The sequence below is a fragment of the Cibotium barometz genome, chromosome 15 (genome assembly GCF_041138505.1).
Source record: "Cibotium barometz isolate CiBa-2024 chromosome 15, ASM4113850v1, whole genome shotgun sequence".
NCBI classification, from domain to species: Eukaryota; Viridiplantae; Streptophyta; class Polypodiopsida; order Cyatheales; family Cibotiaceae; genus Cibotium; species Cibotium barometz.
In genome coordinates this window covers 8,942,655-8,970,181 of record NC_141060.1, presented here as the reverse complement: position 1 = coordinate 8,970,181, position 27,527 = coordinate 8,942,655, and the positions used below count along the sequence as shown (strand labels likewise).

The 27,527-nt window shown below is 39.9% G+C and overlaps 1 protein-coding gene across 1 annotated transcript; it reads right to left on the bottom strand.

The window, feature by feature from the left end:
• Positions 1 to 807: 807 nt before the first annotated feature.
• Positions 808 to 3,169, bottom strand: LOC147630939 (uncharacterized). Its single transcript, XM_086808999.1, has 6 exons — positions 3,076 to 3,169; positions 2,828 to 2,925; positions 2,526 to 2,640; positions 1,627 to 1,751; positions 1,408 to 1,481; positions 808 to 883 (listed from the first exon to the last, which is right to left on the bottom strand). The coding sequence occupies exons 1-6, from the start codon at positions 3,167 to 3,169 to the stop codon at positions 808 to 810; spliced, it is 582 nt and encodes a 193-aa protein (XP_086665125.1).
• Between the last annotated feature and the right edge of the window lie 24,358 nt (positions 3,170 to 27,527).

The following is a 27,527-nucleotide window of genomic DNA, read 5'->3' as shown; positions in this document are numbered from 1 at the left end:
CTTTATCTTTTATCATTTGGCAACCTCTAAATTCGTAAAAATAAATAAATGACCTTTGTTATGCACAAAACAAACTTTTTCGAATGGCATACATAACTTAAGTTGTCTCAAAACATCAGGTAATAATAAATGTACAAATTTCTTGGCCTACTTGTGTTTATTTGTATGTAATTATTATAATTTCTAACCAAGAATACCTTCAAACTCAAAATATGATAAGATTTTTTTAAATATCCTAGCTAAGCCAAATGAACACACACATGCATACACACAAAGAAAACTCATCAAAGATTGCCTATTCATTATGGGATGTAGAACACCATTGTTAGAATGTCTATTCTTTAAAAGAAATTGTAAGTTATCTTATAATCAACTCTGGATTTCCATTTTCTATTGAGAATGGCAGGATTAGGAGATGAGATGACCATTAGGAAAACTTTTATTCACAACAAAAAAAGAAATACGTACAACAAAAAAAAGAAGAGTGTAGATAGAACAATGATTTTTTAAAACATAAAAACCACAAGAAGGATGATTGAAGAGCATCTACCGTGAACCATTTTTCAACTCTATAAAAGCATCTTTCTTTTCCAAACAAACCGAATTCTAAACCACATTCATGAATCAAAAAAGAGGCCATCCAAAAAATGGGCAAGATTCTCTATCTTCATACTACAAGAGCAGAAGCCAACTATATTGTTCCTCCTCCTCTCTTAATTAACTCCATCAAAGAAATCCGAAGCTAGCTTCTGATACAAAATGTATTGTCTATGAATTCATGCTTGTAGCGTGCTTAATGATCTCTTATCACATTGCTAGTGTCGAGTTTATCGACCTAAACATTGCACTAGGATTGCTCAACACATTGGCCACATACTCTTTCCTGTAAATTCAACCAAAAGCCTGTTAATAGTTAGAGACATTGCAACACCGTCAACAACAGATTATGATGATGCAAAACCAACAATTCACTATATACATGCGTATACGAAAGATAAATTCTTTGTGAAGGAAAACCAAATTATGCAAATATTTAAAGTAGATATATCATGATAATGCAAGACTACCTACTCATGGGTGTGGATTGTCTTGTCTTTGTAAAGACATGTTATTGAAAAAAAAAAGAGAGGAATACTAGCTGGAGATAAGTCTCACTTAATCTAAAAATGTTTTTTTTTCCAAATAGAGGAAGGAATGAATACTAGTTATTGGAGATAAGTTTCACTTCATCTAAAGTCTGTGTGAAAAGTTCAAGGAGGTGACTGATAGTAACAAGAAGAATACAGACAGATTATAACAAGCTCCTGAACCGATTAGAGTGTTACCAAGACATTCGCTTCATAGTACATAAAAATGATAGCCTATCACTCCTCCTACAAAGAGAGAAAGAGAGGATGATAAATTTACCTCGACTCTATCTCATCTCCATCAGGTTTAAGAAGATCGATCCTCGTGGGAACCTCTGTGTATAGAAGAACTGCCTGCGTTGGTAAGGTAATTGGTAGATTAAGATTAATGAAACCGAAATAATAGTGAGGGAATATGATCAAGGAGTGTGTGCAAAGATCAAGGATTGGTTGATCCTAGTATTTACGCGCCGCGAGTCAAAAAGATAATCATATGTACCTTAATGTAGTCTTCGGTGTCGAGCGTGAATCGATGGTACATTCCTGGCGACAAGGTAATCATATCTCCCTTTTTGACAGTAAACCTTATCCAGCTGTTATCGTAATCTCTTATGTCCCAATAACCTACGTAGAAAGGCTAGATATGATTAGCATTAGCTTAGCTGCACTTCCTAGTTATAAGTGCAATGCTACACATACCAGGTTATATATATATATATAACATTACACAAAAACAAGCCTAGGTTTTTGTTTGCATATTGAAGCCTAATTTGAATATCTGCTCGACGATGGTGCCGATGGCTTCTCTACCCTCCTCCTCGCGTTTTCTTGCTTTCAAGTCTTCTTTCCGGAACATCATCATGCCCAAATTTGTTTCGCCCAAATCCTCGCACACGCACACTTCGTCTTCTCATGCTAATGCTGCTCGTTGTTGCGTTCCGCATGAGAGAGCAAGACGGAGACCCTACCTTCGTAGCTCTACCCTTGTAGCATATCGTTCCCTTTCCAAGACTTTGGAGGAGGAGGAGGAGCAAGCTATCAGCAAGTCATGCAATGTTGAAATACATTTTCGCTGCCTGAGGTGTGAGTGCAGAGTCACCACAAATCATAGGTTGATGGGATGTGTGACCACACCACCATGATCATGACATAGGTAGGCGCTGGTGGTAGATAAAGTTCCGTGAGTTGCCCACTGCAGCACAGCACAGTGGAGGAGGGCGACGTATATATGCAAGAAGATGAACGTCGTTGACAGCTACTTGACCGGAATTTGGGTTGCTTGGGAGCCAATAGGGTTGACGTTGGTCGGCGCGTCGTACATGTAGGAAGGGGTAATTAATAATTATGCAATATCATCGAAGATTTTCATGACCAAATAAAGTGACTGATTTAATTTACCACGGCCTTCAAGGATAAGTCGGCTTTCTTCATAGGGATGCAGATGTTCCTGAAAGAAGTGTTCAGTCTTCTGCTCAAAGTTGTCCATAACGCCAGGTGCTACAGTTATCGTCTCCTGCATCATGGTAGTAATTACAAACCAAAATCATATCACATATGCATGCATGCAGTAGTAGTAGTAGTAGTCGTCACCTTCATTTGCATTAGTAAGCTGCACTAGTACTGCGTTTTTATAATGCCATATCATAGGAATCAAATACCAAACGATTAATTATTGCTAGCTGCAATAACAAGCTGATTACCCAATAAACGTAGCCATGGTCGCCTTTTACTCTCTCGAGCGTAGGGTCTCTCTCCCAGTTGCAGTCAACATCTATTTTCCAATGTAAGACGCCGAGTTCTACACGAAAATTAAATTAACAAAGAGTAAAACCTCCCTTAGGCCTTGAGCATCATGACGCAATCTTTAACGCAGCAAACAAGCTGACTGTTAAGCTTACTGTGCGTTGAGTTGATAACGAAAAGAGTTAAACTTGACGAAACATGTCACCTTTCAAGTGTTCCTTTGATACTGGGCGATTAGGAACGTATTTGTGAGGAAGCCTGCGGTCATCATCTGCGGGATTGTACACCCAAGCCTCCATAGCTTCTTCTAATTAGCTATCCTGCGAGAAAGCAAGCTGCCTAAGGACGTTAGTCTTGTGATACCAGGAAGCTAAGCTGGTACAAAAACCTCAGTATAAAAAGGTAACCCCCCAAAAAAAAAACTACAAGTAATTGATGAAAAAAGCAACGCCATGTACACAGACAAGGAATTAAACGCTTCGCCGCTCATAAGAAACGCAATGTTGTCTTGCGCCTGCTCCCCACAAAACTCTTATATAGAGAGGTGTGAGCCATATTATATTAATTTCTTTCATTTTGTGAGAACGATGCGCTCTAGTTTGACGAAGGCCGCAAGTGTGAGCATAATTTCATTTTGTGTGAAATATAAACAATAAATAGATCACATTTAGATTCGAGGGTTAAATATAAACAATACTAAGATCACATTTAATTTTGTGTAAAATATACACAAAATAATAAGAACACATTTAGATTCGAGGGGACGCTAGGCGAACACCACAGCTTTGCTTTGCCTGCTGCCACAATGCAAAAATTACACTGGACACAAGGTTAAGATATTAGCAAGCCCTTGCACCTCCAATATCCCACTCCACATCATCTTATGGCCCTAAACTAAGCGGGCACACAACCATCCTTGGGCTTCTCTGCGCTTATTTAAGCCCTATTCTAAGGTGAGAGTCTAAACAACATCCAACCACTACAAGAGATCACCCTAATACCGTAATACCGTCGTATATACCGAAGATTTAGATTTGGTTTTTTTGCCTAAAACTACCCACACTGATCATTATCACTGTCGGTATTGAATCGTCAATAATATTTATCGCTCAACCGTTGTCTTTATAAACTAGTATACTGATGCTACCTACTGTGATTGGTATATGCATCGGGCATCGATGTTTTTACTGACATAAATATCGATGCAAATATCAATGTTTATTTCGACATAAATACCGACACTGGTATAAATCTTTTTTTTTGGGTGAAATGAGACAGATTCAAGTAGTTTGTCCCAACCTGTCTCGTTGTGCCCATACTACCTAGCTAGTAACTTTAAATATAAACACATTAAAAACAAAGATGTAGAAAAGATAATCAAATTTATGCATTTTTTTGTGTGGAATTCGAAAAACTAAAAAGTGCACAGATATTCATATTCAAGATGCGATAACTCATCATTGACATTAAGAAACCTCACAAGAAGTATAAAACTCCAAATACGGTATTAGAAAATCTTGATACTTTGGAAATTTTGCAAGTTGTCTTGCAAACAAAAAAAAAATAGTGGATCTAGCGCTCTTAAAAAAATTACGAACATAGCTCTTACAAAGAACATTTGAAAGTTGTCTTACAAAAAAAAAGAAACTGAGAGGCCCATGTAAGAGCTACTAGTCGTGATCACATCAACGCATCTTTCCACTTCTCGTGGCTTCGACTTGCTAAATATGCTAAATACTCTTCCTTCAATGGGCATGGTTATACTAAAGAAGAGTATGATTTCACGTGGTGTCACGGAACTACATCCTTGTTTGACAAGATGGAGCGAGAAAGGCAAGAGCTCAATTGGGCCCATATTGTCAACTATGTAAGTATATAATATCGTCAAACATTAAACTTTTTAGTTTTCTAAATTTCACACATAAATTATGTGTATCATTTATCTTTCTGTACTTTATCTTTTTTATGTTACATTGTCATGATAAAACTTATGGTTCTATTCCTCAATGTAGGGAGTATCTTGCAAGACTTACAAAGTATGTACAAAAGTGATCGATGCCACCAACACAAAGGTGAGAAGTACCTGAACCTTTGAGGCGTACTTTATGAGCATCTCATTGTAATTGCTTGTACTTATTGGGGGTGTTACAAACCTCCACCTTAGATTTCCTTCGGTCTTTGATGTTGAGATACATGGGCTTACTCTTTCTTTTATTTAAATTTACATCTCACACCTCAAACCTTCAATGGCTCATTAGATCTCTCATTCTCTTGAGCATGTAATTATTTGTTGAATTGCTTGAAGAGATTTGAGACTAGGAACCCTCTATGAAGCTACTCAAGAATGCAATTCTTTTATTCTTCTGGTTGGTCATGCCACTTCACGAGGATGTCATGGCTAAACTGCACACTACAGAGGTGAGTGTCAATACCCTACCACCTGGCTTATCCTCAATGATGGACCTATCATCATAGCATCTATAGGAGTATAGGGACCCTGATGCTATAGAGCAGGGAGTAAAGGGAGTGCGAGAAAAAGGAGTGTCTACCCAAGTGAAGTCTAGAGGGATGCCACGAGTGGCTCTAGGAATGAAACCCAAAGTTATTGTAGAAGTGACACCCTGATAAGTATATGGAGTAGTCTTAACAAAATGTGTAGGAGGATGATGTGGTGTAGTAGTAGCATCACTACCACCTCCACATAACAAAATGTGGAGGATGATGTGGTGTAGTAGGAGGATGATGTGGTGTAGTAGTAGCATCACTACCACCTCCACATATACTAGTGCTAAAAGCACCACCACCACTAGCACTACCACTTCCATTACCACTAGCCCTACTACGTAATGGCTACTACCACTATGGCTACAATGAGACCTGTGTCATGAACTCTTTGCATCACTAGCAACAGTTTGAACACTCGGGGTGGTGGGACTCAATGAGTCGAGAATGGGTGAGGTGAGCTCCAACCGAGCTATCTCATGTTGGCTCAAGGGGGAACACTTGGAAGGAATTTTGGATCTCATCCTATGTGCAGTCTCGTAGATTACTAGACATGGCTACTTTAAAACAAAATGTGGATTCAGCTCAAAACAAAGCATACTTTTGCATAGAAAATCATAAATATAAAAAGAGCTTGTGTGTACGAGCTTACCTCCAGTGGTTGAGAATAGTTAATGTCTCAAATAAGGTGAAAGACCAACAATAGCTTACCTCCAGTATGTATACTCTATAGTCTATGTATACATAGCGTGCATAGTGTATAAATACATTCTTATGCCTATACACGCATTCATAATCTATGCTCTATACTTTATGATCTATGCGTATAAAGAGTATGCATAATCTATGCATACGTAAAGAGTATGCATGTTCTATGCATACGTAGCATGCATACCTTATACATGCATAGAGTATAGATTAGAGTATAGATTAAGCATAGAGCATCTATACTTTTTATGTGTGCATGCTCTATAGTTTTTATACATGTATAGAATATAGACTATGTGATCTCTATGCTTTATGCATGCATAAAGAGAGCATGGTTTATGCATGCATAGAGTATGTGTGCTCTAGGCATGCATTGAGTTGTGCAAGCTCTAAGGCTGCATAGAGCCACCATAGAGCATGTAGTATACTCTATGCATGCATAGCTCTTTATGCATATAGCCTCTATAGAGGACACATTAAGTAACGACACATCTTTCCATTGTAAATCCAGCATGCCAATAGGTTGCTATGCCGTTTACTCAGCATTGGGTTGAGGTGTTGTAGTAGGCATTATGGCTTGTGGGGCTGTGATGGAAAAGGTAAATCCAATTGTGTTGAGGTTTGAAATAATTAGTGACGAGCACTTGCACGTGTGCGGCACTCAGAAGTCTCATGATCACTCTCTCCTTGAATAAATATGTACCTTTTCTTAGCCTTCATTCCATGTTGGATTACTTTCAAAAAATTTGTGAAATTCATCTCCGTTAAAGTGTTACCCACCACTAAAGTGTTACCCTTAGCAATGGGTTTAATAGTAGAAGTGGTATCACATTTAGAATCTAATGCTTTGGCTCCCTTGACCATCAGATTATCTTCTACTTGGATGGCATTTGTTGTGTTACTTTATCCCACATAGTGATCCTTCTAATGACTAAGCCATTATAGGAGGTCGCTTCATGCGTAAGGCGACAGATGAACCTATCCACAGTAGGGTGATTATTTAAATAACATTCTGGTGGAAGGCAATGAGAGTTTGAATGCTTGAGACATCTAATGAAATGTCTAACTGATTCCTCTTCTTCTCTCTGGGCTTTGTGTAGCTATGAAGCTAACCACTAGTTTATTCTCAGAGGTGGGTACATATGGCATGATTTGAAGGGAAGCCTCCATTGCAATTTGAGTCTCATCCAAATTCTCTTCCCCCCCACTTCATCCATCCCACTGCCATCTCTAGAAGCCTCTTTCAACTCATCAATTGATGGAGGACTAACTTTCTCCACTGTTTTCCTTTTGCAACACTCGATTGCTCTTTCTTTTCACTGTATGTCTTTGTTTCGTGGAATTTTTTCTCTCCATCTTCTGAACACAAACAAACACACAACTAAATCATGCTTGAAGAATATGAATTAGTCCTTCCACATTACAACAACTACAACATAATAACTCCTAAGAGATTTCATACAATAAAATGGCTCATGACATAACACTTTAAGTTACCATACATTAGGGAACAAGCCAAGCTCAAGGTAACCATGATTACCAACCTGAACTTCATTAGTCCTTATGATGCCATGCCGCCCCTTCTCTTGCACAAAGATGCTGATCATACTACAATGTCACACCATTAAAATAATGAAGTTTGTCTACAACACAAATCGGAACCACCCCGCAGAACTACCACCGAGACTTAATCCTAGCCTTGCATAATGTATGGTACAAATGGTGGAACGCTCATTGATTTTCTAAAACCCAGCCATCCGTGTGCCATGGCCAAAAGCATTGGGAAGTAGCCGGCATAGACGTGGACTACTTGTCAATGGTTTTGGCCATGGCAGATGGATGGCTTGGCTACCCTTGGATTCACCCTTGGCCTACATATGCCCTACACATGGCATGGCTAATTTAAAAAATGCTACAAAGCTTAATGCTATTCTCATGCACAATGAAGACATTGAGAAGTAGAGAGGAGGAGAAGAGCACTTGACTCTTATATATAATGCACAAACCCACATCTCTTAGAGCCCATTTGTATTGGCACCCCCAAAATGTTTGGTGTCATGCCTCCAATAAGGGTAGGAGGCACAGTGTGAAGGGTAGCCAAGTTCCATGAGATGTGAAGTCTATATGAAGGGTAGCCAGGCTATGTGTGTGCCATTTGCCAAATCCATTGGGAAGCACCCCGCATCGACACGGGTTGCTTCTCAATGATTTTGGCCATGGCACACAGATGACCGGGCTACCCTTGGATTCACCCTTGGCATACATATGGCTACAGATGGCATGGACAGTACATGATTTTTAACAAAATGCTACAAATATTAATGCTAATCTCATGCACAATGAAGACATTGAGAAGTAGAGAGAAGGAGAAGAGTGACTCTTATATATAATACACAAAGCCACATCTCTCACAACCCATTTGTATTGGCACCCCCAAAATGTTTGGTGTCATGCCTCCAGTAAGGGTAGGAGGCATAGTGAGAAGGGTAGCCAAGGGCCACAAAATGTGAAGTCAATATGAAGGGTAGCCAAGGGCCACTAGATGTGAAGTCTATATGAAGGGTAGCCATGCCATATGAAGGCTAGGGCCAGAACCATTGGAATGTAGCCTGCGTAGACGCAAGGTGCTTCCTAGTGGTTTTGGCCATGGCCTTCATATGGCTTAGGTTTCGATTTCCCCTTGGCCTACACATGGCTTGTCTAGCCTTTGTTTTGGACTGTCCCATCAAACCAATCATACACCATAGAGTACCATGACCTGCATAGCGATAAAAATACATGCAAAAAACAAGCAGGCTTTTTCTGGATTGAATAAAAATATACTCCCCAAATAGATAGTGAGTATAGCCTTTGTTTTGGGCTTTTCCATCAAACCAATCATCCACCCTAGAGTACCACGACCTGCATAGTGAAAAAAATACATGCAAAAAACTGGCAGGCTCTTTTTGAATTGAGTAAAAATATACTCCCCAAATAGATATTAAGTACACCCAACAACCATGCAGTTAATCAGTCTAATTAGTCCTTCAACACTATGGATACATATGGCACTATTCTTTTCAAATGGTTATGGCCTTGGCCTTCATATGTCTAGCCTATCATTGGATATAGACATTAACTCTATGTACAATTCTTACACATAGAAACCCTCCACATAAAAACCCTTATCATCGAGGAACTACCTAAAAGAGTTGCTTATTCTTGCTTAGGAATTTTCCATGTATGTCTATGTGCATGTATCTTCTACCTCAAACAATGTATTGGTGCAAGTCTATGTGCATGTCTATATCCATGGTAGCCAAGCCAAGTGTAGTCCAAGGCCACACCATTGGGAAGCAACCCACGCCAATGTGGGCTTCTTCCCATTGGTTTTGAACTTGGCCTACATATGGCTAGGCTACCATGGACATAGAAAAGGATGGGCTACCATGTGGATCTCTTTGCTACTCAAATGTTCTACTGTACCAGGAAGTCAAAATTAGCCTCTACCAATTTTGCTTGTGTGGCACTATGAATATCATCTCTCAGTATTTCAAATCACCCTTAGATATAGATCCCCATGTTTCCCACTTTACATAATTCACATAGATGGTATATCTCCCTTGCCATTGGAGATGCTCAAGACTATGAGAACTTGAAAGCACTTGTATAAAATGCATCTTGCACTTGATGCTGCTTGCACATGTTATACAATGAACTATATAGAAATCAACAAATTACCCTCCCCAAAGCTATGTGTAGGTTAAGGCCACACAATTGGGAAGCAGTCCATGTTGACACGGGCTGCTTCCCAATGATGTGGGCTTGGCCTACACATGGCTTAGCTACCATGCACATAGACATGGCTTGTCTACCATGAATGCATATGATGTGCAGCATAAACCGCACAACATAAACTGCACAACATAAATCACACAGCATAAAGCGCACAGCATAAACCCCAAAAATTCCATACCATGCGCAGCATAAACCTCATGATTCCATATCATATCAGTAGCAGAAACCGCACAACATTAAAAAAATTAAAACATGTTGTTTATACAAAAGGCATTTAATAGATTTTTTTTAAAAAGGGTCCCCTTTTTTTAAAATTGAAGAGCAAGAAATATGTAGAAAACATTATTTCCAACCATGACAAACCTGTGCGCATCCGCATCCAAATCCACGTAAACAAAGGGGAGATTTAGCGCATGCAAGGCCTTCTGATTTTTACACAACAATAGGGTCAATGCATGCTTGGATGTAGCCATTTTTGGTGAGGTTCATGGCATTTTTTGTATATATGTAACTTTCTCGACCCATAACTTATGCATTGCTCAATGGAATTCGACAAACTTGGTATCCAAGCAATAGTGCACATTCCAATCTTCAATATGAGACAAAAAAAACACAAAAGCAAAATTTATAATTTGATCATTAAAGTGTTACAAGTTTGATGTGGCGTCTGAGGCATGTGTTTTAAATAGCATATGTTATAACACTTTATGCAAAAATGTCAAAAATTTGTTCTGCACATACATGCAACCAAGTAATCATTCTAAAGTACACTACGTGAGCTTCTTCTCAACCATAGGACACATTCAATTGAGAACATCTGGTCAATGTTGTGCTAGAATTTTGCATACCCATTCGAGGGCACGCTCCATAACCTTTTTTTGGTTTGTTGAAAAGCTAAAGGGATTGAAAAAATGGAATCTACACTAGTGGGACTAATGCATGGTGGTCTTAAAACATTGGTAGTTGGTTATATCGGTATCTTGATTCACCCTGGAATGGAAGAAATTGAAAATGTTCAATTTTTGCATGTGCAAAGATCTTTTAATAAATCCAACACTATTTACAATTTTTCATTGCTTCTTTTTCTTTGCAGTTTCCTTGCTATATGACTCATAAGCATGTCAAGGGTCATTGCATTTCACATCGCACACCATTAAATCTGATAGCGTGCCCTTTGGCCTATTGGTGTTTTGAAGCATTTTAGGACACATTCCACTTGCTTGGGGTAAGATTTTGTTGACGTGTATCGTCGGAGGGGGGAAACCATGGTGGGTGAAAATTTCAATACCCCGTAGACTTTCAAATTTTCAGGCCTCCCGCTGTGGGGCGAATGTTTTGAATAAAGTACATAACATGCCACCTACTATGTTTCAAAGTATTGTGTTCGTTTTCTTTGTCTTATTTTCTTTGCTTTGTAAGATGTCTTCTTTTCTTTACTCGCCTCCCTAGCTAGCTGGTCTTTCTATGATCGTCTCCATGGAAATGGCAAGATGCAGCTCGCCCCCCACCCTACAAGATGCACAATTTGGTGTGGCATTGTATTCTTTACCCTAGTAAGTTGTCTTCTTTTCTTTGCTCACCTAACGAGCTCAATGGCCTCTATCAGATCCCTTGCTTTGCTAGCCTCACCAACGCGGTGGTCTCTATCTTCTTTGCTTTGCTTGCCTCTTAAGCTAGATGATCTCTGTATAAATCGTCTCCATGGCAATATGCAACTCTTCATGGCTTGCAAGAGAACCAAAAAAAGGTGGCGAGATAGGAACGCTGAAAAGCTTGGTCAAGGCACAAGGAGCATATTGCAAGACGAGGAAAGAAATGGCACGAATGACAAGCTCAAAGCGGCAATGCAAGACACTTTTGCAACGTATGCGGAGGGAGAAACAATGAGAAGACATAAGACTCCTTGCAGAGTAGCACAACAGGAAGCGGTTGTAGATGGATGCATTTGAACATTGCCATCGGAGCGAAGAACACGAGCTGTGGCCAATAGATTAGTGGGAGAATTCAAGGCAGCAGCATCAGGCCATTCACATGAGTACAAGCCTCCTGTCATTAGAAGCTTTACCTTGCACCCTAAAATCCATAGAGTGACAACCCCGCCAACACCTTAGGAGATGCACGCACAAGAGACACTACTTTCTAACCTAAGAGATGGCCTACAGAAAGTGAAAGGGGTACACAGCTTAGATCAATTAGCTGCAAAGAGAGCGACATTAGCTATGCTGGTATCCTCTGAAAGAAAGACAAAACGGCTTAAATGCACAACGTCAAAGATGTTGTCAATCAGAAGGTCCAACATTGCTCTAGCAGTTGGATGCTATTGGAATTAGGGTTGCAGGAAAGCACACAAAGCTTGGAGAAGAAGAAGCAAGAATGCACACAACACAAAGTGTATTAGATTGTGTCAATGTACAAAAGATAAGTTAGCCCTAGAAGGATGGGCGTATATACAAGCCGGGGGAAAAAACCTCCTAAAGAGGAAAAAAGTGCCCCGACGGCCCTAAGTGTGTTCACACACATCACTGCCTATATATATGGCAACAAATCCCCCCTGGGAGTGATGGTGTGAATGAGAGCTGGCACTCATGTATAGGGGAGTGCCATGCCTGAAGTAGATCAATCCACAAAGGGGAGCAAGTCCAAAGCTTTGCGGAAAGCTTCGAACTTCTCACGAGGAAGCGCCTTTGTGAAAAGATCGGCGAGGTTGTCTTGTGTTGGCACATAGGCCAAGCTGATCTCTCCTACTGAGAGTCTCTTCCTGACATAGTGATAATGCACCTCAATGTGCTTTGTGCGAGCATGAAAAACTGGGTTTCTTGCAATTGCCAATGCGCTCTGACTGTCAGTGAAGATAGAGGTGGCAGACTCCTGTCCAACACCCAAGTCAGCATAAGCCGTCTGAGCCACACACACTCAACCGTAGCTGTGAAAGCTGCCCTGTACTCAGCTTCACAACTAGAAGTGACCATAGTAGGTTGCTTCTTGCTCAACCAAGATATGCATGAGCTACCGAGCATGAAACAAAAACCACTTGTGGACACTCTTGTGTCATAGCAACCAGCCCAATCTGAGTTCGAAAAAGCATGTAAATCTGGCGGCAACGATCCTTCCTTGGGATAAAACAACCCAAGATGTATGGTGCCACTCAAGTAGCGAAAGATGCGTTTAACTGCCCTCCAATGCTGAGACCCTGGGCTATGCATAAACCTGCTCACCTGTGAGATTGCAAACTGAATGTCTGGCCTCATAATGAATACATAAATGAGGCAACCAACAACTGTCTGATAGAGTGTGACATCAAAGTGATCTCCAGCATCATGAAGACTCAACTTCAAACCTGTCTCCATTGGAGTAGCAATAGGCTTGCAGTCTTCAAGGCCAAATCTCCACAACAATGTCTCAATATACTTTGTCTGACACAAAGCAATACCTCCATCACACTGCTTAAATTGTATCCCCAAATAATGATGCAAATGCCCCAAATCTGACATCTCAAAAGAAGCATTCAAATCAGCCTTAAAATTAGCAATATGACTCTCATTTGGTCCTGTGAGCAGCATGTCATCGACATAGAGAGCAATGATTAGATGTACACCATCCACATGTTTAACGTACAAAGTGCTTTCTATTAGACTATTCTAAAACCCATGTGCAGTCAAATATGCATGTATCTTTTCATACCAAGCTCGTGGAGCTTGCTTTAAACCATATAAAGCCTTTTTCAACCTGCACACTTTGTTTTCCTACCCTCTTTGAACAAAACCACGAGGCTGCGATACATACACCTCCTCATGCAAATCTCCATTCAAGAACGCAGTCTTTATGTCTAGCTGATGTACATTCCAACCATTATGAGCTGCCAATGCACAAATGCTACGAATGGTAGTCATACGACAAGTGGGAGCAAAGGTCTCATCAAAATCAATGCCCTTTTCTTGAGCATAACCCTTTGCAACAAGTCTAGCCTTATAGCGATCAACACTGCCATCTGGCTTTCGTTTCAACTTAAAAACCCACTTACATCTAATGGCCTTTTTACCAATAGGCAAATCACACAAAGACCATGTACCATTCTTCATTATAGCATCATATTCACTTTGCATTGAAGCCAATCAATTTTTTGAATTTTGTGCCTCATCAAATGAAAGAGGTTCTTCCTCTTCACACATACTAGACACAGCCAAAGCAAAACAATCTGATGTATAAGAGGCATGCTGAAAACCTGAACGAGTACGACTAGTCATAGGTGCATTAATCTTACTATCACGCAAGGTTTGCACCAGCCATTTAGGCATACCTCTAGCCTGCTCATTTTCAGCCCTATCCTCATGAATTACATCCTGTAAATCTGCATCAGAAATAGGCTGATCTATGATGTCGTTTGAATATTTGCCTCATTAGGACTTACATTTGAATTCCCACCTGTAAATAGAGGCAACAATGTATCAAATACATCCCGTGAGCTCACACCTGTCTCTTTGGTACATGATAACAAAGGCTGCACAGCATCCTCCACAAAAACAACATCTCGACTAATCCTGATACGCTTTGACTGTGGATGATACAATCTGTAACCCTTGCTCTCAGCACTATAACCAATAAAAATGCATTTGACAACCTTATCATCCAATTTTCTGCGTTGTTGCATAGGCACTAAAGCATAGGCCAAGCAACCAAAGATACGCAAGTGACCAATAGAAGGCTTCCTACCATGCCAAGCTTCGTATGGAGTAATAGACTGCAAGGCCTTAGTGGGACACTTGTTGAGTACATATGCAGCACACATGACAGCCTCAAGCCAAAACGCATGTGGCAAAGCTTGGCTCTTGACCATACATCGTGCCATCTCCATAAGTGACCTGTTCTTCCTCTCACCATCTCCATAAGTGACCTGTTCTTCCTCTCAGCAACACCATTTTGCTGAGGGGTATACGGCACTGTACATTGGTGTTTTATCCCACGACTAGCCAGAAATGCATCAAACTCTTTAGACATGAACTCCCCCCCTCGATCAGAACGGAGGGTGCCCACAGTACAATTGGATACATTTTCAACCATAAAGCATAAACTGTTTGAAGCACAAAAACACTTCGGACTTTGCCTTCAGTGGATATACCCATGGATGCCTTGAGTAATCATCAATGAAAGTCACGAAGTACAAGTGTTTACCAAATGACGGAGTTTGCATAGGCCCACATACATCACTATGTACAAGTGTTTACCAAATGACGGAGTTTGCATAGGCCCACATACATCACTATGTACAAGTTGCAATTTGCGAGTGGCCCGCACAGAACCATCCTTTGGAAACGCAGAACGCTGCATTTTGCCCAAAATACAGCCTTCACAAACATGTTTCAATGGTGCCTCAAGAGGGGGCAATGAAGCAACCATATCAAATTTCTGCAAATGCAACAAACCAGCAAAGTTCAGATGACCAAAACGAGCATGCCATAGTTTTGCATCTGAAACTGCCTTTTCATCAGAAACTGCATTTGCTGAATCTTCCACACACTTGCCATAAGAATTGAGCCTATACAGCCCACGAAACAAGGTGCTAGATACAATAATCGTATCTGAAACTGCCTTTTCATCAAAAACTGCATTTGCTGAATATTCCACACACTTGTCATAAGAATTGAGCCTATACAGCCCACGAAATAAGGTGCCAGATACAATAATCGTATCACCAGAAGTCAAATCATGAACAGTACATCTGTCATCCACAAATTTGACTACAAGTCCAAGTCTAGCAGGCACAGAGATAGACAATAGATTCTTTTTTATCCCTGGCACATACAAAGCATCTGAAAGTGTGAAAGCGCTGCCATTTGTAGCCGTAAGCATAATTTTACCAACACCCTTCACTGGGTAAGAAGCATTATTGGCACATGTGACAGTATTCCCATTAGGGACAGCCTCAAGAGAAGTGAACATATCACGATGCGAGGTAATGTGCTTTGTAGCACCACTGTCAAAATACCAAACATGAGAGTCAACAAAAACTACCAAACATGCATCATGTACAGATGGGTCATACTGGCAATACACGCTAAACGCCCATTCTGTATCCTGATTCTGTATCCTGCATAACATTTGCAGAATCTGCATTTGTAGAAGCGTCCGCTATTGTGGCTGCATTTGACTCTTTCTTCTTTGCCTCTTTAGCCTTTAGCTTAGGGAAATTCTTAATGACATGATCATTTGCCTTACAGTAGTTGCACCTGGTCTTTTTCTTGCCTTTATCAAGAGCCTTCTCAGACTTATTGTTGCTACCTGTGGAAGGAGAAGAAGTTCCAGACCTACTAATAGGAGAAGAAGCAGTGGAAGGGGCTGCCTTACCACTTCTTCTCTGCTGGGCAGCAATAAATGCTTGATCAACTGCACGCCGCCTGGCCCTATTTTGCATGGACTGCGCTTCCTGCAAGAGCTTGTTGACTAAAGTATCATACTTGACAGCATCAGGTCTGTCCTCATTAAGAAGTCTCCACGTGGAAGCAAAAGTCTGATATGTCTCAGGTAAAGTATCAAGAACAGTCTGCACAAGAGAATGATCAGGAATAATCTCACCTGCAGAAATCAACTATTCTTTGAGATCTTTAATCTCAGCAAGAAAAACATTCATGTCATCATCTTCTTGCATAATTTTCAATTCTAGCTCTTTATGCAGGTAAGCGATTTTTGCCTCGTGACGACCTGCATACAAACCAGCTAGAATATCCCAAGCGTGTTTTGCTATTTTAGCTGAACGAATATGTGGGGTGATGTTACGCTTGACAGAAAGTGCAATCAAGGCATGAGCCTGTGCATCTTTACCATCCCAAAACGCGCTTGTTCAGTAGTGGGTAAAACAGCAGCAACAATAGAGCTGCTAGAACCTGCAACATCCTCAACAGATCCCACATCCACAGAACCTAGACGTACATCCGTACCCTGCACAATGTTTCACACTCCTTTTGCAACCAAAACATGCTACATCATGTATGCCCAAAGTGGGTAGTTGCTGTCTCCATCCAGTTTATCATCAGCAGATAACATGCGAAATACATCATTGTTGTTATCAACCATGGCCACTGACTAAAACTGATGCAAAAGCTACCTATAATGAAGCAAACACTGAACAGAAAACAACTCGTGCTATGTAGTACGGTCCATAAAAGAGTACGTATGCCTGTTTTGCAGAAAACTGCACTGTCGAAATTTCTACAGAAAATGACAAAAACACCTGTGCAGAACTGTTTATGCTCCCATCACTGTTATGTTTAACTTTGTACACCCACTTGCATCCAATGGCTTTCTTGCCTTCAGGCAATTGCACTAAATCCCAAGTTTCATTTCCATATAGTGCATCCATCTCCTCGTCCATAGCTTTCTCCCAACACACATTTCCAACAGCCTCATCAATGCATGTGGGCTCAACAACCTGCACAACCTTTGCCATATATGCATAGTGATGTGCCACATAACCATCATATGTAAATCTCTGCACAGGGTTCTTCACTCTCCCTGATCTTCGCAGCTTTTCATTCATGGCTTCCATAGCCTTCTTTACACCAGGTGTTCTCATAGCTGGGATCCCAAGCTCCTCATCAAGGCTCATATCTGAGCCACTAGACTCTCCATCAACATGAGAATGCCCTGCAGAAATGTCAGGCATACCAAGGGGCTCAACCACTTTCTCTTTTCCTTTACGTGATGTACTAATCACATTTGCAGGGCTGGTATTATGACGCAGCCTGCCACTCCATGGTCTATCAACAGACCCACTAGATGAGGACTCTCCTGGTCCACTCAAAGACTGTGATTGCTGACCTGCATTCTGTGCAACCACACTTCCACTCAAATCAGCCCCAACAGCTTCTTTTTCAGCAGCATACCAGCTGCTCATCTCATCAAAGACAACATCCCTGCTTACCCTCAACTCACGTGTAGCAGGGTTATAACACCTGTATCCCTTTTGCTCAAGGGAATATCCAATAAATACACATTTTTCAGCTTTTGGATCCAGCTTGGTTCTCAGCTCATCTGGCACATGCACATATGCAATGCATCCAAAAACTTTCAGATGAGACAAATCTGGTTTTCTGCCAGTAAACCTCTCCTCTGGTGTGAGATCCCCCTGTTCCCACAGAGCAACAGATTCGGGTACTAGCAGCGGAAGTAGCACTTCTCGCGCGGGACAGGGGTCCCACATTCGGGGCCTCGTCCACGGATATCCGGACAAGAGACTAATCCGTCGGTTTTTCCAAAACCGAACCCGAAAAAAACTTCCCTTACCGGAAAGCACGGGCGATTCCACCAGGATAATTTTTTTTCTCTAACGAAGACAAGATCATTTCTGATCAAGCTGATCCAATTGTATCTTCAAGATACTAGATCAGATCAAGGAAGAAACTTGCACTTGGATCATTGGGATCAACGCTTTTTTCCCCATTCAAGAGGCACAGCCGTTGATTCCTATCCATAGAACAATTACTGTCCGGGATTTACTTTATCTATCGTATTAACAAAAGTTGAGTCTCGATTTACGGATCCATCAGTCCAGCCTAACCCCATCCGATCCCATGGGTTAGCCAACCGCCCAACCACTGTAGTGATGGGATCCAATTTGGAATTTGGTTAGGTTTTGTCCCGGGTACCAAGGAAAAGAGTTCCAAGGCCCCCTAGCCGGAAGTTCATGCAAACATAAAATTAGGCACACCACTTACACACCCAATATGAAATTGCTTTATTCTTAGCATCAGCTAACTTTAAAACAATCCTTTAATGAAACCATAGTACCACTGATCACAGTCTTCCAAATTATCCGGTTGATTCTCAAATTTCCCATCATTCCTTCATCATCAGAGTATCTATGGCATCATTGGCAACTAGAACGCTCACCACCTGTCCACTCAGAGGCCGTTTCCATAGTTCCTAGCCCATAATACTCGGCAATATAATCACTTATCAAGATGGACTCTCGTTGAAGATCAGCAAGATCAACCAACAGATCCATATAAAAGAGCCATGGACTCATCCGTTGAGGACCAGCAAGGTCAGTCAACCAGATCCATGCCCGGTTTCACAAAACAACTCTTACTCCTTGTTCCAATATCTTCCTCGACGCACGCGTGGGTATCCTAGGCGACCCAGAGCCCGAGCACCGTATGGTCAGCACCCTCTAGGATCCTTCGCAGGTGACCTAGCGCTTCACTCATAGGCCGCTTCCTTGGTCCCTCATCCACCGTACCGGAAGCTCACCATTTTAATCGAACCGAGGCTGGTCAAGACCTCGGTCGACCTTGCTACGCGAGACGTCCTCCATTGACTCTCCGTCAGCAGTTGCAACTTTATCAGTTAGGTCTCCACGACCTTAATCACAAGACGGTCAAAATGCTTCCCCAGCATTCTTGACATAAAACAGCCATTTACAAACAGCATTTACAAACAGTTTACAAATACAGTTTCTATATTAACTCTCATTTTTCCACATTGTTCCTCATTAATCCACATTACTTATTCCACATTCCATTTATATGTGTACTCATCCAATCACCTCATTTTCCATCTCTTCACTTCAGATTCCTACACATCACATATCATATATTCACATCCATATCCACATCCATACATCCACATCCATATCCACATTCACATCCATACATCCACATCTACATGCTTATCTCCATTTTCACATCTTCATTTATACATCCACATCCCATATCCACATTCATACATACACATCCATATCCACATCCATACATCCATCCACATCCACATTCACATCCATACATCCACATCTACATGCTTACCTCCATTTTCACATCCTCATTTATACATCCACATCCCATATCCACATTCATACATACACATCCATACATCCACATCTACATCCACATACAGACATACATCCACATCCACATTCCCATACATCCACATTCCACATTCACATCTATACATCCACATCTACATTCACATTCACATACATCCACATCTACATTCACATTCACATACATCCACATCCCCATTCCCATTCCCATTCACATCTATACATCCACATCTACATCCACATTCACATCTATGCATATATATCTTCATGCATATATCCATTTTCACGTTCATACATCCACATCTACATGCTTACCTCCATTTTCACATCCTCATTTATACATCCACATCCCATATCCACATTCATACATACACATCCATACATCCACATCTACATCCACATACATACATACATCCACATCCACATTCACATTCACATACATCCACATCCACATTCCCATACATCCACATCTATACATCCACATTCCACATTCACATCTATACATCCACATCTACATTCACATTCACATACATCTACATCTACATTCACATTCACATACATCCACATCCACATTCCACATTCACATCTATACATCCACATCCATTCACATCTATACATCCACATCTACATCCACATTCACATCTATGCATATATATCTTCATGCATATATCCATTTTCACGTTCATACATCCACACTCCCATCTCCACATCCACACATCCACATACATACATCCATTTCCACATTCCCATTTATATAACCCCATATAGCTTCACATCTAATCTTTTACATCACATCCATTCTCGCCCTATCACAACCCATATACATCTTATCTTATCACATACACTTCTTACCTCATCCCCCCATACACATCTTAATTCATCTTATCACCTCCTAACTTATTTCATAAGCATCTTATCACCTCTTATCACACTTCTTATCACATCTCTTATCACCTCCTAACTTTTTTCATAAGCATCTTATCACACCTCTTATCACATCCTATCACATCTCTTATCTATTTATAGAATACAAGAGAATTCTTACATTTGATATAAGATTTCTTTACACATTTATTTATGAATAAATTCTATTTAAGGAGATTAATACTTTCAAAGTAAAAATCAATCTTTTATGCATCTTCCTATGCATAAATTCATTTTTAATGAAAATGACACTTTTGAATTAAATTTTAATCTTTTATGCATTTTTCTATACATAAATTCAATTTAGATGAGAATGACACTTTTGAATTAAAAAATCAATCTTTTATGCATCTTCTTATGCATAAATTCAATTTGGTAGGAATTACACTTTTAGAATAAAAAAATTTTCTCTTATGCATCTAAGTTAAGCCTAAAATCCATTTATGAGGAAAATCACACTTTTAGTATAAAAAGAATATCTTTTATGCATACCTATATGCATGAAATCCAATATGATAAAAGTAATACTTTTGATATAAAAATTTTTCCATTATGCATACTTCTATGCATGAAATAAAAATGGTAAAAATAACACTTTTGATATAAAAATTTATCCATTATGCATACTTCTATGCATGAAATAAAAATGGTAAAAATAACACTTTTGATATAAAAACTTATCCTTTATGCCTAATATTAAAATTCAATTTCTCCATGATTGTAATGAAATTCTTTCAATTAATCTAGGATGATAATTCCTAGAATATGGTAGGAAGTCCTCTTTTTATGCTTTGTATGAGATTATTTTATGCATAATTTTTATAAAAATTTTGCCATAGCTCCGCTGCTATGACTGATAAATCTCAATTTTTCTAAGGGATAATGCTTATCATTAAGAAAATAATTAAAATAATCTCTAATTGGATTATCAATCCATAATGGATTGAATCATTAATATACATAAACTAAAAGCATAGAAAAAAGCCATTAATTTGGCCTCAAGCATAGCTTAATCTTGGGTTAAGGAAAAGCTTTATGAAAAGCTTGATTTGGATTGAGAACGGTTCATGAGTATGACCATTTCTTGAGTGAGAGAGAGAATTTACATAAGAATCATTAGAATTTAAACATAAATGAAAATTAACTTCAATAGCATTATGTAACTCTTCACTACTATTCAAACTTCAATAGCATTAAAAAAAAACCATACCAATTAAACTTCTCAAGCTTGAGAGGGGTTGAGAAGAGAGAAACATTGAGAAATTATAGAAAGATCAATATTCACTAATTACCTTACAACTTGCTTGATTCTTTGTTCACGGTAGAGGCCCCCAACCAATCAATTGGTTAAGTATGTTGATGGAGCCACTAATGGGGATTGAAGAAAGAGGGAAGCTCCAAAAACTAGTGAATTATTAAATGAATTCACAGTTCTTGGCTTAGGTGGAGTAGAGTAACGATGCATAAACACTATATATTTTTCAACAAGGGGGAGGCTTCTATTTATAGGAAAAATTGAGCTCCTAACCAAACAAACTGATTCTAGAATTTTCTAAATCAGTTTGGTCAATATTTGACCATTTTTAGGTCAGTTAAGCTAACTTTTTGGAACTAGACTTAAATGAGGAGAGAGGAGAGATGAAATATCTCAATTTTTATGAGTTTAAAACTCATTCAAGCATGTGAAATATGCACCTCCTTTAAAGAACTCCCCTTCCTTACATATGTCATATTTTTAATATTGCTCATAGTTTTTTTACTAATAAACCTTGTACATTTTCAACTCTTCATCTTATGTGAAATATGCACCTCCTTTAAAGAATTCCCCTTCCTTACATATGTCATATTTTTAATATTGCTCATAGTTTTTTACTAATAATCCTTGTACATTTTCAACTCTTCATCTTATGTGAAATATGCACCTCCTTTAAAGAATTCCCCTTCCTTACATATGTCATATTTTTAATATTGCTCATAGTTTTTTACTAATAATCCTTGTACATTTTCAACTCTTCACCTCATGTGAGCATTTACTCATTTTTGGGTATTTTCTTTTTACAAGTTGGATTTATCTCCTCCCTACACATGGATTGATGCTATTGGCCCATAGGAACCTTAATTAGACCATAGTCTAAAGATTTTTGAAAATCTAGACCCTTAGACTAAGGTTCTTTATACCTATTTCCAATTAATTCCAATTGCACATTGGAAAATTCTTTTTGAATTTCTGTTTCAGGAGAACTCATCTGAATTATAAGAGATATTTTTCTATCCAAAAATATTCAAAATCTGAATATTCTCTCTCTAGAATAATTTTTCTCTCTCTAGGCTAAAATAGTTAGCAACAAGGTCTTTATATTTCTGAAGAGGTTTGATTACAGGGGAAGATACTAGACATCAAAAAGGGGTTAGGGGAGGAATCTTACATTCTACCCCACTTAAAAAACGCGAGATGTCCCCATCTCGCAGTTGGAGTATGATTTCTTTCATCATCTTCTTCTTCTTCAATCACATTCAACTTTACGCCTTGGAAGTGAACGGTCGATTTTTCCCTGGTATTCTGCTGGAGTATGGATGACTTGAGAACTGTCGGTTAAGCCCTTGGTTTTTCAATTGCAGTAAAGATCTGCCCTTCTTTCCTCTTCTACTTCTTCTGAAATTGTGACTGCTCTGGCTGCTGCAGTCTGAGGTGGAATTCTTTCTCTTTGGTTGCCCCTGTTCTGGAAAGGGGTTCTGAGGTTACTCTGGGTAGAGGCAGACGGTTGATTTGGAGTTCTTCTGGGGTTACCCTGGCTTGGGTGAGACGGACCCTGATTAGACTGGTATGAAGGAATTGGTCTCTGAATTCGGGGTCCTAGACTTCCCTGTCCCCTTGACATGGCAGGAGTTGGGCAGTCTTTTAACTGATGACCAAAACCTTGGCATCCAAAACACCGGTTCTCACTTCTGGGCTCATTGTTCTGCATCCTTAAAATAGATGGTCCTCCTGAGAAAGTATTTTGGGGGAAGGATCTTCCTTCACTTTGGAGTCTTCCTGCATCTTGATTCTGAATCGGTCCTTGCTGCCTCTTTGGAGGTGGAAAGTTTGAAGTACCTTCCTGGGCTTGGAATCTTTTAAAGTTAGAGGGTGCAGGTTTTGGCGGGACCTTTACTACAAAGGCTTTGGCAAAATCCTTTGCCATTTTTACTGCTTCAGCCATGGACACTGGTTTGGCATTTTTGACCAGTGTGTCCAAAGGTTCGTTCATTGCCCGAATGAACCTAGCCATGAGCTGTTCTTCATCTAGAGGTGGTGAGTATTTGAGTAGAAGAGCAAGGGCCTGGTGATATTCTTCAATGGTTTTGTTCTCCTGCTTTAGTTCTAAAAATTCATTCATTTTGGTTTCCAAAAATCCAGGGGGATAAAATCTCTTTCTCAAATAGGTTTTTAGGTCATTCCAAGATTGGGTATTTCTATTTAGACGGTTGGTGTCACAGTGGTTCCTCCATGCTACCCTGGCTGTTTCCACTATTTTCAACCGGCCAAGAGCTATTTTGCTCAGCTCATTATAACCTGTGACGTCAAAATACTCTTCCATGGCTTCCACCCATTTCTCCACAGTCTCACCCAGGTTCTCCCCTTCTCCTTTGAAGGGTCCTGGTTGAGTCCTATGAAGAGCCTTGCGAACATCAGGATCAAGTTCGTTATCTTCAGTGACAGGGTCTGGCTGCTGACGGCTACGATTTCCTCGTCTCATGATTCTGTCAAAAATTTATATATTAGAGAGAGAATAGTTATAAGATTAGAGAGGAGATTCTTATTTTTGAATACCTCAAAAACTGGGGAGAATTCTTACATTCTACCCCACTTAAAAAAAAGCGCGAGATGTCCTCATCTCGTAGGAAGAGAACAACTCTTTTTCTTAAGATCCAATTTTATTCTGGGGTTCCTTATATTTTGGTCAACCCAACAGAATACTGGAATAAATATCCCTTAGAACTCATCAACAATTCATTCAGATCATATCATTCATATCTTTAACATGATAATAGTCCATTAGACCGAAAAATTTCCTTCTGAACATTCCTCCACGGGAATTTTAGTCAAGTAAGTTCTCAATTTGTCATCCCTTAACTTGATCTAACGGTCAAGTATTAATAGTAGCAAACTGACAGCACAATCCACTAATCTCATAGTGATTTGCTGAAATCATTATCATCATTCTAGTTATGAATATCATCACAGGGACTCGTCCCGTTCATCCTCATTGAGGTTTCGCTCATCTTATTACATTTCAATCAATTTTCAGGGATCATCATTTTTCAATCAGAATCCAAATCAATTCATCAATTCTCAAACAGAATTAAAAAACATATCAACCACATTCGAAATCATCCTCTGGATAGCATTAACGCTTATAATTTCAAGTCTTAGATTTACTCGTATATACTGTCAGTAAAGAGCTGCAGTATACTCTCGGTATATACGGGTAGTCACGGCCCTTGGAATTATAAGGTAAATACCATCATGTCTAGGCCTCAAGCAAGTCAGGGATTCTATATAATTGCGGTACTTCCATCTGAAGACCCAATTACCAAATTACGAATTTTAGTTTAAATATCAAATTATATGACTTATATCATACAATTACAACCTTTTTGTGTTTCTTGATAAATTTTTTGACATATTTGTCTTCTCAGTTGATCTTTATTAACCAAATGCTCTGATACCAACTGTGAGATCCCCCTGTTCCCACAGAGCAACAGATTCGGGTACTAGCAGCGGAAGTAGCACTTCTCGCGCGGGACAGGGGTCCCACATTCGGGGCCTCGTCCACGGATATCCGGACAAGAGACTAATCCGTCGGTTTTTCCAAAACCGAACCCGAAAAAAACTTCCCTTACCGGAAAGCACGGGCGATTCCACCAGGATAATTTTTTTTCTCTAACGAAGACAAGATCATTTCTGATCAAGCTGATCCAATTGTATCTTCAAGATACTAGATCAGATCAAGGAAGAAACTTGCACTTGGATCATTGGGATCAACGCTTTTTTCCCCATTCAAGAGGCACAGCCGTTGATTCCTATCCATAGAACAATTACTGTCCGGGATTTACTTTATCTATCGTATTAACAAAAGTTGAGTCTCGATTTACGGATCCATCAGTCCAGCCTAACCCCATCCGATCCCATGGGTTAGCCAACCGCCCAACCACTGTAGTGATGGGATCCAATTTGGAATTTGGTTAGGTTTTGTCCCGGGTACCAAGGAAAAGAGTTCCAAGGCCCCCTAGCCGGAAGTTCATGCAAACATAAAATTAGGCACACCACTTACACACCCAATATGAAATTGCTTTATTCTTAGCATCAGCTAACTTTAAAACAATCCTTTAATGAAACCATAGTACCACTGATCACAGTCTTCCAAATTATCCGGTTGATTCTCAAATTTCCCATCATTCCTTCATCATCAGAGTATCTATGGCATCATTGGCAACTAGAACGCTCACCACCTGTCCACTCAGAGGCCGTTTCCATAGTTCCTAGCCCATAATACTCGGCAATATAATCACTTATCAAGATGGACTCTCGTTGAAGATCAGCAAGATCAACCAACAGATCCATATAAAAGAGCCATGGACTCATCCGTTGAGGACCAGCAAGGTCAGTCAACCAGATCCATGCCCGGTTTCACAAAACAACTCTTACTCCTTGTTCCAATATCTTCCTCGACGCACGCGTGGGTATCCTAGGCGACCCAGAGCCCGAGCACCGTATGGTCAGCACCCTCTAGGATCCTTCGCAGGTGACCTAGCGCTTCACTCATAGGCCGCTTCCTTGGTCCCTCATCCACCGTACCGGAAGCTCACCATTTTAATCGAACCGAGGCTGGTCAAGACCTCGGTCGACCTTGCTACGCGAGACGTCCTCCATTGACTCTCCGTCAGCAGTTGCAACTTTATCAGTTAGGTCTCCACGACCTTAATCACAAGACGGTCAAAATGCTTCCCCAGCATTCTTGACATAAAACAGCCATTTACAAACAGCATTTACAAACAGTTTACAAATACAGTTTCTATATTAACTCTCATTTTTCCACATTGTTCCTCATTAATCCACATTACTTATTCCACATTCCATTTATATGTGTACTCATCCAATCACCTCATTTTCCATCTCTTCACTTCAGATTCCTACACATCACATATCATATATTCACATCCATATCCACATCCATACATCCACATCCATATCCACATTCACATCCATACATCCACATCTACATGCTTATCTCCATTTTCACATCTTCATTTATACATCCACATCCCATATCCACATTCATACATACACATCCATATCCACATCCATACATCCATCCACATCCACATTCACATCCATACATCCACATCTACATGCTTACCTCCATTTTCACATCCTCATTTATACATCCACATCCCATATCCACATTCATACATACACATCCATACATCCACATCTACATCCACATACAGACATACATCCACATCCACATTCCCATACATCCACATTCCACATTCACATCTATACATCCACATCTACATTCACATTCACATACATCCACATCTACATTCACATTCACATACATCCACATCCCCATTCCCATTCCCATTCACATCTATACATCCACATCTACATCCACATTCACATCTATGCATATATATCTTCATGCATATATCCATTTTCACGTTCATACATCCACATCTACATGCTTACCTCCATTTTCACATCCTCATTTATACATCCACATCCCATATCCACATTCATACATACACATCCATACATCCACATCTACATCCACATACATACATACATCCACATCCACATTCACATTCACATACATCCACATCCACATTCCCATACATCCACATCTATACATCCACATTCCACATTCACATCTATACATCCACATCTACAT